Source organism: Argopecten irradians, chromosome 14 (assembly GCF_041381155.1).
Source record: "Argopecten irradians isolate NY chromosome 14, Ai_NY, whole genome shotgun sequence".
Taxonomy (NCBI): domain Eukaryota; kingdom Metazoa; phylum Mollusca; class Bivalvia; order Pectinida; family Pectinidae; genus Argopecten; species Argopecten irradians.
This window is the reverse complement of record NC_091147.1, coordinates 32,010,436-32,026,081: the sequence shown is the minus strand read 5'-3', so window position 1 is coordinate 32,026,081 and position 15,646 is coordinate 32,010,436. Positions and strand designations below refer to the sequence as shown.

Below are 15,646 nucleotides of genomic sequence, written 5' to 3'. Positions count from 1 at the left end.
GGCACCGGATTCGTTATTCAAACTCAAAACAATTTATCGATTGAAGTATTAAGTTTTTTTGAGGTTGTGAAATTATGTTTCGATCTGTTTTTTATGTCTTGAAATTGTTATTTATTAGTTCATATTTGAATCCCGAATAAGGTGCTGGCACCGGATTCGTTATTGGAATCCCGAATCCCGAATACGGTGCTGGCACCGGATTCGTTATTCAAACTCAAAACAATTTATCGAAGTATTAAGTTTTTTTGAGGTTGTGAAATTATGTTTCGATCTGTTTTTTATGTCTTGAAATTGTTATTTATTAGTTCATATTTGAATCCCGAATAAGGTGCTGGCACCGGATTCGTTATTGGAATCCCGAATCCCGAATACGGTGCTGGCACCGGATTCGTTATTCAAACTCAAAACAATTTATCGAAGTATTAAGTTTTTTTGAGGTTGTGAAATTATGTTTCGATCTGTTTTTTATGTCTTGAAATTGTTATTTATTAGTTCATATTTGAATCCCGAATAAGGTGCTGGCACCGGATTCGTTATTGGAATCCCGAATCCCGAATCCCGAATACGGTGCTGGCACCGGATTCGTTATTCAAACTCAAAACAATTTATCAAAGTATTAAGTTTTTTTGAGGTTGTGAAATTATGTTTCGATCTGTTTTTTATGTCTTGAAATTGTTATTTATTAGTTCATATTTGAATCCCGAATAAGGTGCTGGCACCGGATTCGTTATTGGAATCCCGAATAAGGTGCTGGCACCGGATTCGTTATTGGAATCCCGAATCCCGAATCCCGAATACGGTGCTGGCACCGGATTCGTTATTCAAACTTAAAACAATTTATCGAAGTATTAAATTTTTTTGAGGTTGTGAAATTATGTTTCGATCTGTTTTTTATGTCTTGAAATTGTTATTTATTAGTTAATTTTTGAATCCCGAATAAGGTGCTGGCACCGGATTCCGAATCCCGAATACGGTGCTAACTTCACGTTGCCAAATCTAGCTGTGTTTTCTGTCATGTGTGATATTCAAATGCATTTTTTGAAATATAAGAAAACAGAAAATGGTATACTTTTTGGTATGGTTGAAACTTATCATATTCTTCAGCAATCACTACATACCACGAATCATGGTATCATCCGTAACACCAGCAAATTAGTGATACAAAGCACAGTACCGTGGTCTTCTTGTCGCCGAAGCGATACCGGAAACGGATCAAAACATCGATATCGTTGCCGTACTAGTTGCACTACAGTGTGAATGGCACACGGTGTAGAACCTGGACACCGGTTTCAGTGTCGCACAGTTCTACATATATACACAAGAGACCTTTTCTTGTATATGTCACGACCTGTAACTTTCATCGTTGTTGATATGATCACCGTTATCCAGAAGTACAACACATCCCCATTTTGCGACAAGTACATATGTATCAATTCATTGATAATCATAATATTGAATGCTCATATGGCTCACGGAGAAGAAATTGTACTGCTGTAATAAGATATCTCAATACTACTACTCTTTTGTGATACTTCAATATTGGTAGAAATTCTAGGAAAAGGAAGAAGGAGGCGGCCAATGATAGCACAGACGTCAGCAATCAATCTACAGGTTTATTGAGTTCCATCATAAACGCAGCGAACGGAGTCTTATACAGTAGCCCGTCCAAATCGTCCATCGTGGCAACCCCATCAACTTCAACACCAAAGACTAAAAAGGCCCAAGTGGATGATGACGTTGTTGAAATCAACCGGAAATTAGACTTCATACTAGAAAAGTTGGAGAAATTAGAAAAAAAATTGACGATAAATTGAACAATTTAACATCCAAAGTATCAGGAATAGAAGCCATAGTTGCCGATGTAGAAAAGAAAACAGAGGAGTTCGAACGGTCGGTTAGCTTCGTGTCAAGTAAGCTCGACAATGTGGAAAACAGAGGCACTATCGGTAAGCAGACAGTCCAGTCTATAGAAAAGCATGAGCAGATTGTTAGTGAACTGCAACATAAAGTTAAAAAAGCGGAAGAAGATAGGTCTACCTTACACGATACTGTGGTGGATTTACAGTGTAGATCCATGAAGAACAATTTAGTCTTCACAGATATTGGAGGGGAAACTAGGAATGAAGATACGGAATCCCTACTCCGTGATTTCATTTTCAAAGAGCTCGGTATAGACCGAATGATAGAGTTTGAAAATGTTCATAGATTCGGTCGACATGTTCGTGGTAAAATCGCCCAATTGTTGCAAGGTTTCTTTACCAACAAGACCTGCAACTAGTTAAGCGAAACTCCGTCAAGCTCAAAGGATCTAGTTTTGGAATTCATGAGCAATTTCCGCCAGTTGTCGAGGACAGAAGAAGAAGACTTTATCCTGTGCTAAAACATCACAAGCAGTTAAGCGATGAAGTCAGGCTGGTAAGAGACAAGTTGTACATCAACAACCAGCTATATGTAGAAAGCGATGAACGTATAAAGCAAGAACAGCCAACGCAGCACTACAACCAGGCCGTTAATCCAGGCGAAAGTCAACAGCGACACCACCATCTCTCGGACCCACCAAGACGCGAATCGCGAGCACAGGGACAAGAAGCGCGAACTCATGTACGCGATCCGCAGGCATTAGAACGGGAACGTCAAGCTACACATATGAACCCCCATCCACAGAGACTTACTTCCGGTTCTGGTGCCGATGGAAGATGGGCGTAGGGACACGCAACAAGAGATCTCAGTAGCCTTAATGAAACATTTTTAATAAGGAATATGTGTGTTGTTTTCAAGTTCAGTTCGTTGGTAATGAGTATAAATTGCAGGACACAAAACGAAGAATTCAAGTGGAATTTGCTTTTCTCTTGTATTGTATTTCTTTCTCATATATCAAACATATGTGGCACATTACATAGAAATAAATTGAAAGTTCACTAGTATTGGTAATCCAATATGTAGACACCGAATTAGTTGTCCGTAGATGGCGATCCACCTTAATAAAAGTTCAGAATTGGAATAATGTTCACACACAGTTCACTATCTGGTAATCCAAGAAATATGTCAGGATAATTTCAGGCAAGTTTCAACTAATTTGCACTGGTAGAAATGTGAAAAGTTTACGCATAGCGGATGGTGCACTGCGAAAGTAGACGGAAGAAACATGATAACTATTTAGGTCATCCTCACCTTGCTGATCAAAAAAAGAAAAAAATATATGACTTGAAAGAAAAACAAAAAGAGAGTTTTAAATGATTGTTTTGTACATACTTTGGCAAAGTTTCTAGTTCAAAGAAGCCGTCACTTGATATGCCATGTTCAGCACCTGGAATAAAAAAAAAATGGGAAATTGACAATGGAATACACAGGTAAGCATTCAGCCCATTATAAATATCAAAGCACACAAAATTCAACTCGTACTGTGGAACAGCTATTTTTATGTTATTTTCACGTCAAAATTAGTGCTACCACAATCGTCACATATATATGTACTTTTTATATGCCAATTCTTGGATACAAAGAACTCTTCTGGGAAGGAGATAGAAAACATTAATTTGGCCATGTGACCGCGAAAAATTTAGAGCACATTTTTCTGTCATGACGATGACACTTATAGGCAGAGAATACCAATGTCCGAGTATAGGTCATAGTCGGTAATAATTGCTCGATAATGGAACTAAGATAAACTGTTGTGTTTTGTGTTTCTTATTTGTTATTAATTTTTGGAAAAAGTACCCAGATAAGTTTTGAAATATTTGTAAGTGAGACGTCAGATACCGTTGAGTTCCTACTGTTAGGTGACAGAACCGTTTGATGCCGTTACTAACTTGTCATTTCCTTGTGAAGTGTCTAAATTCATTTTTCATGCATATTTTAATTATATTTAATACAATATGTTTTGGTAATTAGCTAAATAAAGTCACTAAATGTTGAAATTCAATTTTACATATGGTATAACTAGTATGTCTGTCAGTGGTATACCTGGTATGTCTGGTCAGTGGTATACTTTGTATGTCTGTCAGTGGTATACCTGGTATGTCTTGTCAGTGGTATACCCGGTATGTCTGGTCAGTGGTATACCTGGTATGTCAGGTCAGTGGTATACCTGGTATGTCAGGTCAGTGGTATACCTGGTATGTCAGGTCAGTGGTATACCTGGTATGTCTGTCAGTGGTATACCTGGTATGTCTGTCAGTGGTATACCTGGTTATGTCAGGTCAGTGGTATACCTGGTATGTCAGTCAGTGGTATACCTGGTATGTCAGGGTCAGTGGTATACCATGGTATGTCAGGTCAGCAGTATATCCTGGTATGTCTGGTCAGTGGGTATACCTGGTATGTCAGGTCAGTGGTATACCTGGTATGTCAGGTCAGTGGTATACCTGGTATGTCTGTCAGTGGTATACCTGGTATGTCTGGTCAGTGGTATACCTGGTATGTCAGGTCAGTGGTATACCTGGTATGTCAGGTCAGTGGTATACCTGGTATGTCTGGTCAGTGGTATAACTAGTATGTCTGTCAGTGGTATACCTGGTATGTCTGTCAGTGGTATACCTGGTATGTCAGGTCAGTGGTATACCTGGTATGTCTGGTCAGTGGTATACCTGGTATGTCTGTCAGTGGTATACCTGGTATGTCTGTCAGTGGTATACCTGGTATGTCTGGTCAGTGGTATACCTGGTATGTCTGTCAGTGGTATACCTGGTATGTCTGTCAGTGGTATACCTGGTATGTCTGTCAGTGGTATACCTGGTATGTCTGGTCAGTGGTATACCTGGTATGTCAGGTCAGTGGTATACCTGGTATGTCAGGTCAGTGGTATACCTGGTATGTCTGGTCAGTGGTATACCTGGTATGTCTGGTCAGTGGTATACCTGGTATACCTGGTATGTCAGGTCAGTGGTATACCTGGTATGTCTGGTCAGTGGTATACCTGGTATGTCTGTCAGTGGTATACCTGGTATGTCTGTCAGTGGTATACCTGGTATGTCTGGTCAGTGGTATACCTGTATGTTTGGTCCAGTGGTATACTTAGAATGTCTGGTCAGTGGTATACCTGGTATGTCTGGTCAGTGTATACCTGGTAGTGTCTGTCAGTGGTATACCTGGTATGTCTGGTCAGTGGTATACCTGGTATGTCTGGTCAGTGGTATACCTGGTATGTCAGGTCAGTGGTATACCTGGTATGTCAGGTCAGTGGTATACCTGGTATGTCAGGTCAGTGGTATACCTGGTATGTCAGGTCAGTGGTATACCTGGTATGTCAGGTCAGTGGTATACCTGGTATGTCAGGTCAGTGGTATACCTGGTATGTCTGGTCAGTGGTATACCTGGTATGTCTGGTCAGTGGTATACCTGGTATGTCAGGTCAGTGGTATACCTGGTATGTCTGGTCAGTGGTATACCTGGTATGTCTGGTCAGTGGTATACCTGGTATGTCTGGTCAGTGGTATACCTGGTATGTCTGGTCAGTGGTATACCTGGTATGTCAGGTCAGTGGTATACCTGGTATGTCTGGTCAGTGGTATACCTGGTATGTCAGGTCAGTGGTATACCTGGTATGTCTGGTCAGTGGTATACCTGGTATGTCTGGTCAGTGGTATACCTGGTATGTCTGGTCAGTGGTATACCTGGTATGTCAGGTCAGTGGTATACCTGGTATGTCTGGTCAGTGGTATACTGGGTAAGTTGGTCAGTGGTATACCTGGTATGTCAGGTCAGTGGTATACCTGGTATGTCTGGTCAGTGGTATACCTGGTATGTCTAGGTCAGTGGTATACCTGGTACCTGGTATGTCTGGTCAGTGGTATACCTGGTATGTCTGGTCAGTGGTATACCTGGTATGTCTGGTCAGTGGTATACCTGGTATGTCTGGTCAGTGGTATACCTGGTATGTCTGGTCAGTGGTATACCTGGTATGTCTGGTCAGTGGTATACCTGGTATGTCTGGTCAGTGGTATACCTGGTATGTCAGGTCAGTGGTATACCTGGTATGTCAGGTCAGTGGTATACCTGGTATGTCTGGTCAGTGGTATACCTGGTATGTCTGTCAGTGGTATACCTGGTATGTCTGGTCAGTGGTATACCTGGTATGTCAGGTCAGTGGTATACCTGGTATGTCAGGTCAGTGGTATACTTGGCAAGTATGTCTGGTCAGTGGTATACCTGGTATGTCTGTCAGTGGTTATACCTGGTATGTCTGGTCAGTGGTATACCTAGGTCAGGTCAGTGTCCGGTAGGTCAGTGGTTATACCTGGTATGTCTGTCAGTGGTATAACTAGTATGTCAGGTCAGTGTTATACCTGGTATGTCAGGTCAGTGGTATACCTTGTATGTCTGGTCAGTGGTATACCTAGTATGTCTGGCCAGTGGTATACCTGGTATGTCAGGTCAGTGGTATACCTGGTATGTCAGGTCAGTGGTATACCTGGTATGTCTGTCAGTGGTATACCTGGTATATCTGTCAGTGGTATAACCTGGTATGTCTGTCAGTGGTATACCTGGTATGTCTGGTCAGTGGTATACCTGGTATGTCTGTCAGTGGTATACCTGGTATGTCTGTCAGTGGTATACCTGGTATGTCTGTCAGTGGTATACCTGGTATGTCTGTCAGTGGTATACCTGGTATGTCTGTCAGTGGTATACCTGGTATGTCTGTCAGTGGTATACCTGGTATGTCTGGTCAGTGGTATACCTGGTATGTCTGGTCAGTGGTATACCTGGTATGTCATTTCAGTGGTATACCTGGTATGTCTGGTCAGTGTGGTATACCTGGAATGTCTGGTCAGTGGTATACCTGGTATGTCAGGTCAGTGGTATACTTGGTATTGTCTGTCAGATGGTATACCTGGTATGTCTTGTCAGTGGTATTCTCCGGTATGTCTGGTCAGTGGTATACCTGGTATGTCAGGTCAGTGGTATACCTGGTATGTCAGGTCAGTGGTATACCTGGTAGTGTCAGGTCAGTGGTATAACCTGGTTTGTCTGTCAGTGGTATACCTGGTATGTCTGTCAGTGGTTTATACCTGGTATGTCATGGTCAGTAGTATACCTGGTATGTCTGGTCAGTGGTATACCTGGTATGTCAGGTCAGTGGTATACCTGGTATGTCAGGTCAGCAGTATACCTGGTATGTCTGGTCAGTGGTATACCTGATATGTCAGGTCAGTGGTATAACTGGTATGTCAGGTAGGTGGTATAAACTGGTATATGTCTGGTCAGTGGGTATACCTGGTATGTCAGGTCAGTGGTATACCTGGTATGTCAGGTCAGTGGTATACCTGGTATGTCAGGTCAGTGGTATTACCTGGTATGTCAGGTCAGTGGTATACCTGGTATGTCAGGTCAGTGGTATACCTGGTATGTCTGGTCAGTGGTATACCTGGTATGTCTGTCAGTGGTATACCTGGTATGTCTGTCAGTGGTATACCTGGTATGTCAGGTCAGTGGTATACCTGGTATGTCTTGTCAGTGGTATACCTGGAATGTCAGATCAGTGGTATACCTGGTATGTCTGTCAGTGGTATACCTGGTATGTCTGTCAGTGGTATACCTGGTATGTCTGTCAGTGGTATACCTGGTATGTCTGTCAGTGGTATACTTTGTATGTCTGTCAGTGGTATACCTGGAATGTCAGGTCAGTGGTATACCTGGTATGTCTGGTCAGTGGTTTACCTGGTATGTCAGGTCAGTGGTATACCTAGTATGTCAGGTCAGTGGTATACCTGGTGTCAGGTCAGTGGTATACCTGGTATGTCTGTCAGTGGTATACCTTGGTATTGTCGTGTCAGTGGTACTGTCAGTGGTATGGGTCTGTATGTCAGGTCATTGGGGTAAACCGTGGTTATGTCCTGGCCATGTGGTATATCTGGTATGTCAGTTCAGTGGTAAACCTTGTAATAGTCCAGGTTCAGTGGTATGTCACTGGGCATATGATCAGTGTCAGTGTATAAAACCTGGTATGTCAGTGTCAGTGGGTTATAACCTGGTAAGTCAGGGTCAGTGTAATATCATTGGTAAGTCTGGTCCAGTTGGTATACATGGTATGTTTTGTCAGTGGTATACGTTGGAATGTCTGACAGTGGTATATCATGGTAATGTCTGGGTCCGTGGTAAAGACTGGGTATGAGTCTTAGTCAGATGGTAACAACCCGTAAGTATGTCTGTATTACAGTGGTATACCTGGAATGTCAGGTCAGAGGTATACTACCTGGTAATGTCAGAGTCAGTGTGTATAACCTGGTATGTCAGGTCAGTGGTATACCTGGTATGTCTGGTCAGTGGGTATACCTGGTATGTCTGGTCAGTGGTATACCTGGTATGTATGGTCAGTGGTATACCTGGTATGTCTGGTCAGTGGTATACCTGGTATGTCTGATCAGTGGTATACCTGGTGTCAGGTCAGTGGTATACCTGGTATGTCTGGTCAGTGGTATACCTGGTATGTCAGGTAAGTGGTATACCTGATATGTCAGGTCAGTGGTATACCTGGTATGTCTGGTCAGTGGTATACCTGGTATGTCAGGTCAGTGGATATACCTGGTATGTCAGGTCAGTGGTATACCTGGTATGTCTCGTCAGTGGTATACCTGGTATGTCCGGTCAGTGGTATACCTGATATGTCAGGTCGATTGGTTATACCTGGTATGTCAGGTAAGTGGTATACCTGATATGTCAGGTCAGTGGTATACCTGGTATGTCAAGTCATGGTATACCTGGTATGTCTGGTCAGTGGTATACTTGGCAAGTCTGGTCAGTGGTATACCTGGTATGTCTGTCAGTGGTATAACTAGTATGTCTGGTCAGTGGTATACCTGGTATGTCAGGGTCAATGGTATACCTGGTATGTCTGTCATTGGTATGACTAGTATGTCAGGTCAGTGGTATACCTGGTATGTCAGGTCAGTGGTATACCTGGTATGTCTGGTCAGTGGTATAACTAGTATGTCTGGTCAGTGGTAATACCTGGTATGTCAGGTCAGTGGTATACCCAGTATGTCAATGAGGTGTCAGTGGTATAACTAGTATGTCTGTCAGTGGTATACATGGAATGTCTGTCAGTGGTATACCTGGTATGTCTGTCAGTGGTATACCTGGTATGTCAGGTCAGTGGTATACCTGGTATGTATGGTCAGTGGTATACCTGGTATGTCTGTCAGTGGTATACCTGGTATGTCTGGTCAGTGGTATACTTGGTATGTCAGGTCAGTGGTATAACTAGTATGTCTGGTCAGTGGTGTACCTGGTATGTCTGTCAGTGGTATACCTGGAATGTCTGGTCAGTGGTATACCTGGTATGTCAGGTCAGTGGTATACTTTGTATGTCTGTCAGTGGTATACCTGGTATGTCAGGTCAGTTGTATACCTGGAATGTCTGTCAGTGGTATACCTGGTATGTCAGGTCAGTGGTATACTTGGTATGTCTGGTCAGTGGTATAACTAGTATGCCAGGTCAGTGGGTATACCTAGGTATGTCTGGTCAGTGGTAATACTTGGTATGGAGTCAGGTCAGTGGTATACCTGGTATGTCTGTCAGTGGTATACCTGGTATGTATGGTCAGTGGTTTACCTGGTAATGTCAGGTCAGTGGCATACCTGGTATGTCTGTCAGTGGTATTACCTGGTATGTCTGGTCAGTGGTATACCTGGTATGTCTGGTCAGTGGTATACCTGGTATGGATCTGGTCAGTGGTATACTTGGTATGTCAGGTCAGTGGTATACCTGGAATGTCAGGTCAGTGGTATACCTGGTATGTCTGGTCAGTGGTATACTTGGTATGTCAGGTCAGTGGTATACCTGGAATGTCAGGTCAGTGGTATACCTGGTATGTCTGTCAGTGGTTATAACTAGTATGTCTGTCAGTGTTATACCTGGTATGTCTGTCAGTGGTATAACTAGTATGTCTGTCAGTGGTATACCTGGGTATGTCAGGTCAGTGGTATACCCTGGTATGTCAGGTCAGTGGTATACCTTGGTATGTCTGTCAGTGGTATAACTAGTATGTCTGTCAGTGGTATACCTGGTATGTCAGGTCAGTGGTATACCTGGTGTCAGGTCAGTGGTATACCTGGTATGTCTGGTCAGTGGTATAACTGGTATGTCTGTCAGTGGTATAGCTGGTTTGTCTGTCAGTGGTATACCTGGTTATGGTCGGGTCAGTGGTATACCTGGTATGTCTGGTCAGTGGTATACCTGGTAAGTCTGGTCAGTGGTATACTTGGCAAGTCTGTCAGTGGTATACCTGGTATTGCAGGTCAGTGGTATACCTGGTATGTCTGGTCAGTGGTATACATGGTATGTCAGGTCAGTGGTATACCTGGTATGTTGTGTATAAATGGACGACTCCCAGTGGTATACCTGGTAATGTTGGGTATAAATGGATGACCCTCTGTGGTATACCTGGTATGTTGTGTATAAATGGATGACCCCCTGTGGTATACCTGGTATGTTGGGTATAAATGGATGACCCCCAGTGGTATACCTGGTATGTTGTGTATAAATGGATGACCCCCAGTGGTATACCTGGTAAGTTGGGTATATAATGGATGAACCCCAGTAGTATAACCTGGTATGTTGTGTTATAAATGGACGACTCCCAGTGGTATACCTGGTATGTTGGGTATAAATGGACGACCCCCAGTGGTATACCTGGTATGTTGGTATAAATGGACGACCCCCAGTGGTATACCTGGTATGTTGGGTATAAATGGATGACCCCCAGTGGTATACCTGGTATGTTGGGTATAAATGGACAACCCCAGTGGTATACCTGGTATGTTGGGTATAAATGGACGACCCCCAGTGGTATACCTGGTATGTTGGGTATAAATGGACGACCCCCAGTGGTATACCTGGTATGTTGGGTATAAATGGACGACCCCCAGTGGTATACCTGGTGTGTTGTTTATTAATGGACGACCCCCATTGGTATACCTGGTATGTTGGGTATAAATGGACAACCCCCAGTGGTATACCCTGGTATGTTGGGTATAAATGGACGACCCCCAGTGGTATACCTGGTATGTTGGGTATAAAATGGACGACCCCCAGTGGTATACCTGGTGTGTTGTTTATTAATGGACGACCCCCCAGTGGTATACCTGGTATGTTGGGTATAAATGGACAACCCCCAGTGGTATACCTGGTATGTTGGGTATAAATGGACGACCCCCATTGGTATACCTGGTATTTTGGGTATAAATGGATGACCTCCGGTAGCTATAAGTATATGCTTGGCTGCATATTTCTGGCCGTTCACTTCCACACATCCATCATCTGTGAATGTGGCTTTTCCTACTAAAGTTTCGACTTTAGACTACAAACAAACAAATCAAAGCCTGATACAAGGAAATAAAAAAAGAATATGTAGAATTTTCAATGTTTAAAGTTAAATGACATGGACATTATCCATATAAATTCTTGTGACAATATTGCGGTTCAGTGAATGACAAATCACAAAATGATAAAATCTCACCTTTCCCAGATTAGTCTCATAGATAGCATTGAGCCTCTTAATGTAATCATCTCGACTCTTCTTTACCACTCTGAAATGGAAATTGAACAAATATCACATTCAACCTTCTTATATGTACACTATGGTACTGTCAACCAACTCTCCTTCCCAGCTACGAAATTTTACAATCTCTGTTTCAAAATATTTTCATAGATATTAAGTTTTCGCGGATTCAGAATTGAATGGAATTATCATTGAATTTTAATGTGCAAAAAATATGGAAGATATCAAATCAAGGAGATGAAAAATTCGCAAATTTACCTTGATCGTGAAATTCATGAAAATAAATCGCAGGCAAAACAAAGTTGTTTTATAGTATACCAATACTACATCAAGATACAGCATTTTTTTTAATGCAAGGATTTAGGAAGGCACAAATTACTGTGTTTAGATACAGCATTTTTTTAATGCAAGGATTTAAGAAGGCTCAAATTACTGTGTCAGATAAGATTGCGCTCTGGTTTGCTTGCTTGTTTGTTTGTTTTAATATCTTATTAACAGCCAGGTCCACCTAAGAATACGAAGTACTAGCTGTTTTAGAAGATGGAGGAAAGATGGAGTACTCCAAGAGAAACCATCAACAGGCAGTACAGAAAATTCTTTATATCTCGACACCTTTTTCATTCTTATTTTGTTTTGAAATCATATGGATGTTTTTCACTGTTATCTGGTAGCAATACTAAAGTTATTAAATATAAAATTTTAAATATTGTACAGTAATCACCAGGCTGAAAAGTGTACAGCTAATGTAATAATTACTGACAGGTATATTAATCAAAAACCAGGGTTGACAATACTATTGTTAAATATTGTGTGATTTATGTCTGAATACACACTGTGAGAAGTAGGATACAATTCTATGTTTACCCCCAATCAAGAATATGATACAGTTCAATGTTTACCCCCAATCAAGAATAATGATACAGTTCAATGTTTACCCCCAATCAACAATATGATACAGTTCAATGTTTACCCCCAATCAAGAATAATGATACAGTTCAATGTTTACCCCCAATCAACAATATGATACAGTTCAATGTTTACCCCCAATCAAGAATAATGATACAGTTCAATGTTTACCCCCAATCAAGTATAATGATACAGTTCAATGTTTACCCCCAATCAACAATATGATACAGTTCAATGTTTACCCCCAATCAACAATATGATACAGTTCAATGTTTACCCCCAATCAAGAATAATGATACAGTTCAATGTTTACCCCCAATCAACAATATGATACAGTTCAATGTTTACCCCCAATCAAGAATAATGATACAGTTCAATGTTTACCCCAATCAACAATATGATACAGTTCAATGTTTACCCCCAATCAAGAATAATGATACAGTTCAATGTTTACCTCCAATCAAGTATAATGATACAGTTCAATGTTTTCCCCCAATCAAGAATATGATACAGTTCAATGGTTACCCCCAATCAAGAATAATGATACAGTTCAATGTTTACCCCCAATCAACTATATGATACAGTTCAATGTTTACCCCCAATCAACAATATGATACAGTTCAATGTTTACCCCCAATCAAGAATAATGATACAGTTCAATGTTTACCCCCAATCAAGTATAATGATACAGTTCAATGTTTACCCCCAATCAACAAGATGATACAGTTCAATGTTTACCCCCAATCAAGAATAATGATACAGTTCAATGTTTACCCCCAATCAAGAATAATGATACAGTTCAATGTTTACCCTCAACCAAGAAAATGATACAGTTCAATGTTTACCCCCAATCAAGAATATGATACAGTTCAATGTTTACCCCCAATCAAGAATAATGAAACAGTTCAATGTTTACCCCCAATCAAGTATAATGATACAGTTCAATGTTTACCCCCAATCAAGAATATGATCCAGTTCAATGTTTACCCCCAATCAACAATATGATACAGTTCAATGTTTACCCCCAATCAACAATATGATACAGTTCAATGTTTACCCCAATCAAGAATAATGATACAGTTCAATGTTTACCTCCAATCAAGTATAATGATACAGTTCAATGTTTACCTCCAATCAAGAATAATGATACAGTTCAATGTTTACCCCCAATCAACAATATGATACAGTTCAATGTTTACCCCCAATCAACAATATGATACAGTTCAATGTTTACCCCCAATCAACAATATGATACAGTTCAATGTTTACCTCCAATCAAGAATAAGATACAGTTCCATGTTTACCCCCAATCAACAATATGATACAGTTCAATGTTTACCCCCAATCAAGAATAATGATGCAGTTCAAGTGTTTAACCCCAATCAAGAATAATGATATAGTTCAATGTTTACCCCCAATCAAGAATATGATACAGTTCAATGTTTACCCCCAATCAAGAATATGATATAGTTCAATGTTTACCCCCAATCAAGAATATGATACAGTTTCATGTTTACCCCCAATCGAGAATATGATACAGTTCAATGTTTACCCCCAATCAAAACCTTTCATCTCAACATCAAAGCCATAGTCCTTGTAATGCTTCATCATTTCTGCATGCATCGCTGTGTTGAACATGACTTTCTTTGGAACACATCCAACATTTACCTGGAACGATATATACAAACTGATAGATAGTGAGGAAAGCATAAGCAGCCGTTTACCAATTCATACACAATTATAATTTGTCAGCGGTGGAGAAGATTTAACATTGTTTTCACTTTTAAAAACAGGATCTAACGATTTAGTATTTTTCTTCAGTTACAAAAGTTACTTACTTTACACACCATTACCACCATTGAAAAGTTTGATCTTCGGAAAATATGGGTATAAAATGTGTCGCACATCATTTACATAAAAAGGAGGCCGTGTGGTAATCGCATGGCATCTATTTCCAAAGAGAATTTTTTGGGGGACAACGAAGCAGGCCCGACTGAATGTTTATACGGTGTGATTGCCACTCGATTCCCGACCGGATATCGGACAGTACTTAAACGATATATGAAGGATATGTGGCCAGTTATGGAAACCTACGGGACACCAGAAAGATTTTAACTTCAAGTTAAAACTCTTCAGGCACCTCCCGATGTAGAATGAATACGTACCTGGCTTACCATACCTTTCGGCCGGGTACAAATTGGTCCCTATGTGTCTTAGTAGAGCACTGCCTCGGAAAATCACTCGGGCATAGTTTTCTTTACTTTTTTGTAGGTTTCCAATTATTTTATGCATATACATGCATTTACATATTATTTTTGTCCAAAACAAAAATACCGTTAACTACCATTCTTAATATCTATTGTACCGCTAACAAGATGTCAAATTCACAATTTGTGGACTTGCCGTATAAATTCCCTTCAGAAAGACTTTCTTATGTATTATGTAAAAAGATAATGCCTCGATGAGAATTTGATATTTTATGTGGTTTAGTTTTATTGCCCAGTAGGTAAGCAATATGAAACAAGTACGATAACAATGCAAACAAATGTTTTAAATGGTTTGCATAAACCATTACTTTGCTCCATTAGCAGTAATAGGCACCAATTGTAGCTCTAAAGACGACACTATTTTCTGTCAAAAAGTCTTTTGAGCTACAATATTGCTACTCCCGATGCTGCTTGAGAGCCCCGGCCATGTCTGGTGTACGGCTGGGAACCGGGCTTAAATTGCTCAAAATCATGCCTGAAGTAAAGCCTAATCGGAAATCGGAAGGGGTTGTGACGGAAGCATTATAGGGGCATATCTGCAGATCGCCAGTTGTCTATATAAACAATGTGTTAATTAGTTAGAGTTGTCTCCCATTGTACACCAAGGTTATCTCGTACTCGTGACGGTCCAAACTACCCAACAAAACTCATTGACATTAATACTAAAACGCCTATGTGTCCCACCTAGTTATGTACATAAGTTCAGTTTGTCTTAGCCGATAAACATTGACATGTTTTCATCCCCACTTACACATGTGCCTCCCCATCTAGCTTGCTCCACTACGGCCACTTTGACACCAAACTCGGCCGCTCTCCTCGCGCTGGCGATCCCTCCAGATCCCCCTCCTAGCACCAGATAATCGAAATTCTTGACTACGGGAGGCATGACGTTTGCCAGTAACAGTCGTGTGAATCGCATGAATGAATTTGGTTACTTACACCGGAGTAATAACTAAAACGGTGTCAACCGAATTT

The 15,646-nt window shown here is 40.9% G+C and overlaps 1 protein-coding gene across 1 annotated transcript; it reads right to left on the bottom strand.

Moving 5' to 3' along the window:
• Nucleotides 1-3,166: 3,166 nt before the first annotated feature.
• On the bottom strand, nucleotides 3,167-15,646 carry LOC138307398 (glutathione reductase, mitochondrial-like). The gene is made up of 5 exons (XM_069248121.1): nucleotides 15,423-15,646; nucleotides 13,957-14,072; nucleotides 11,457-11,526; nucleotides 11,165-11,297; nucleotides 3,167-3,307 (listed from the first exon to the last, which is right to left on the bottom strand). Exons 1-5 carry the CDS (start codon nucleotides 15,588-15,590, stop codon nucleotides 3,180-3,182), a joined length of 615 nt encoding a protein of 204 aa, XP_069104222.1. The 5' UTR covers nucleotides 15,591-15,646; the 3' UTR covers nucleotides 3,167-3,179.

What these genes read in the sequence shown, in the direction of transcription:
- LOC138307398 (XM_069248121.1), bottom strand. Translation starts at nt 15,590, where the DNA reads ATGCGATTCACACGACTGTTACTGGCAAACGTCATGCCTCCCGTAGTC. An exon ending in ATGAGACTAATCTGGGAAAG is followed by an intron (nt 11,298 to 11,456) that starts GTGAGATTTTAT and finishes GTTTGTTTGTAG; the next exon opens with TCTAAAGTCGAAACTTTAGT. An exon ending in ATTTATACCCAAAATACCAG is followed by an intron (nt 3,308 to 11,164) that starts GTATACCAATGG and finishes TTTTTATTCCAG; the next exon opens with GTGCTGAACATGGCATATCA.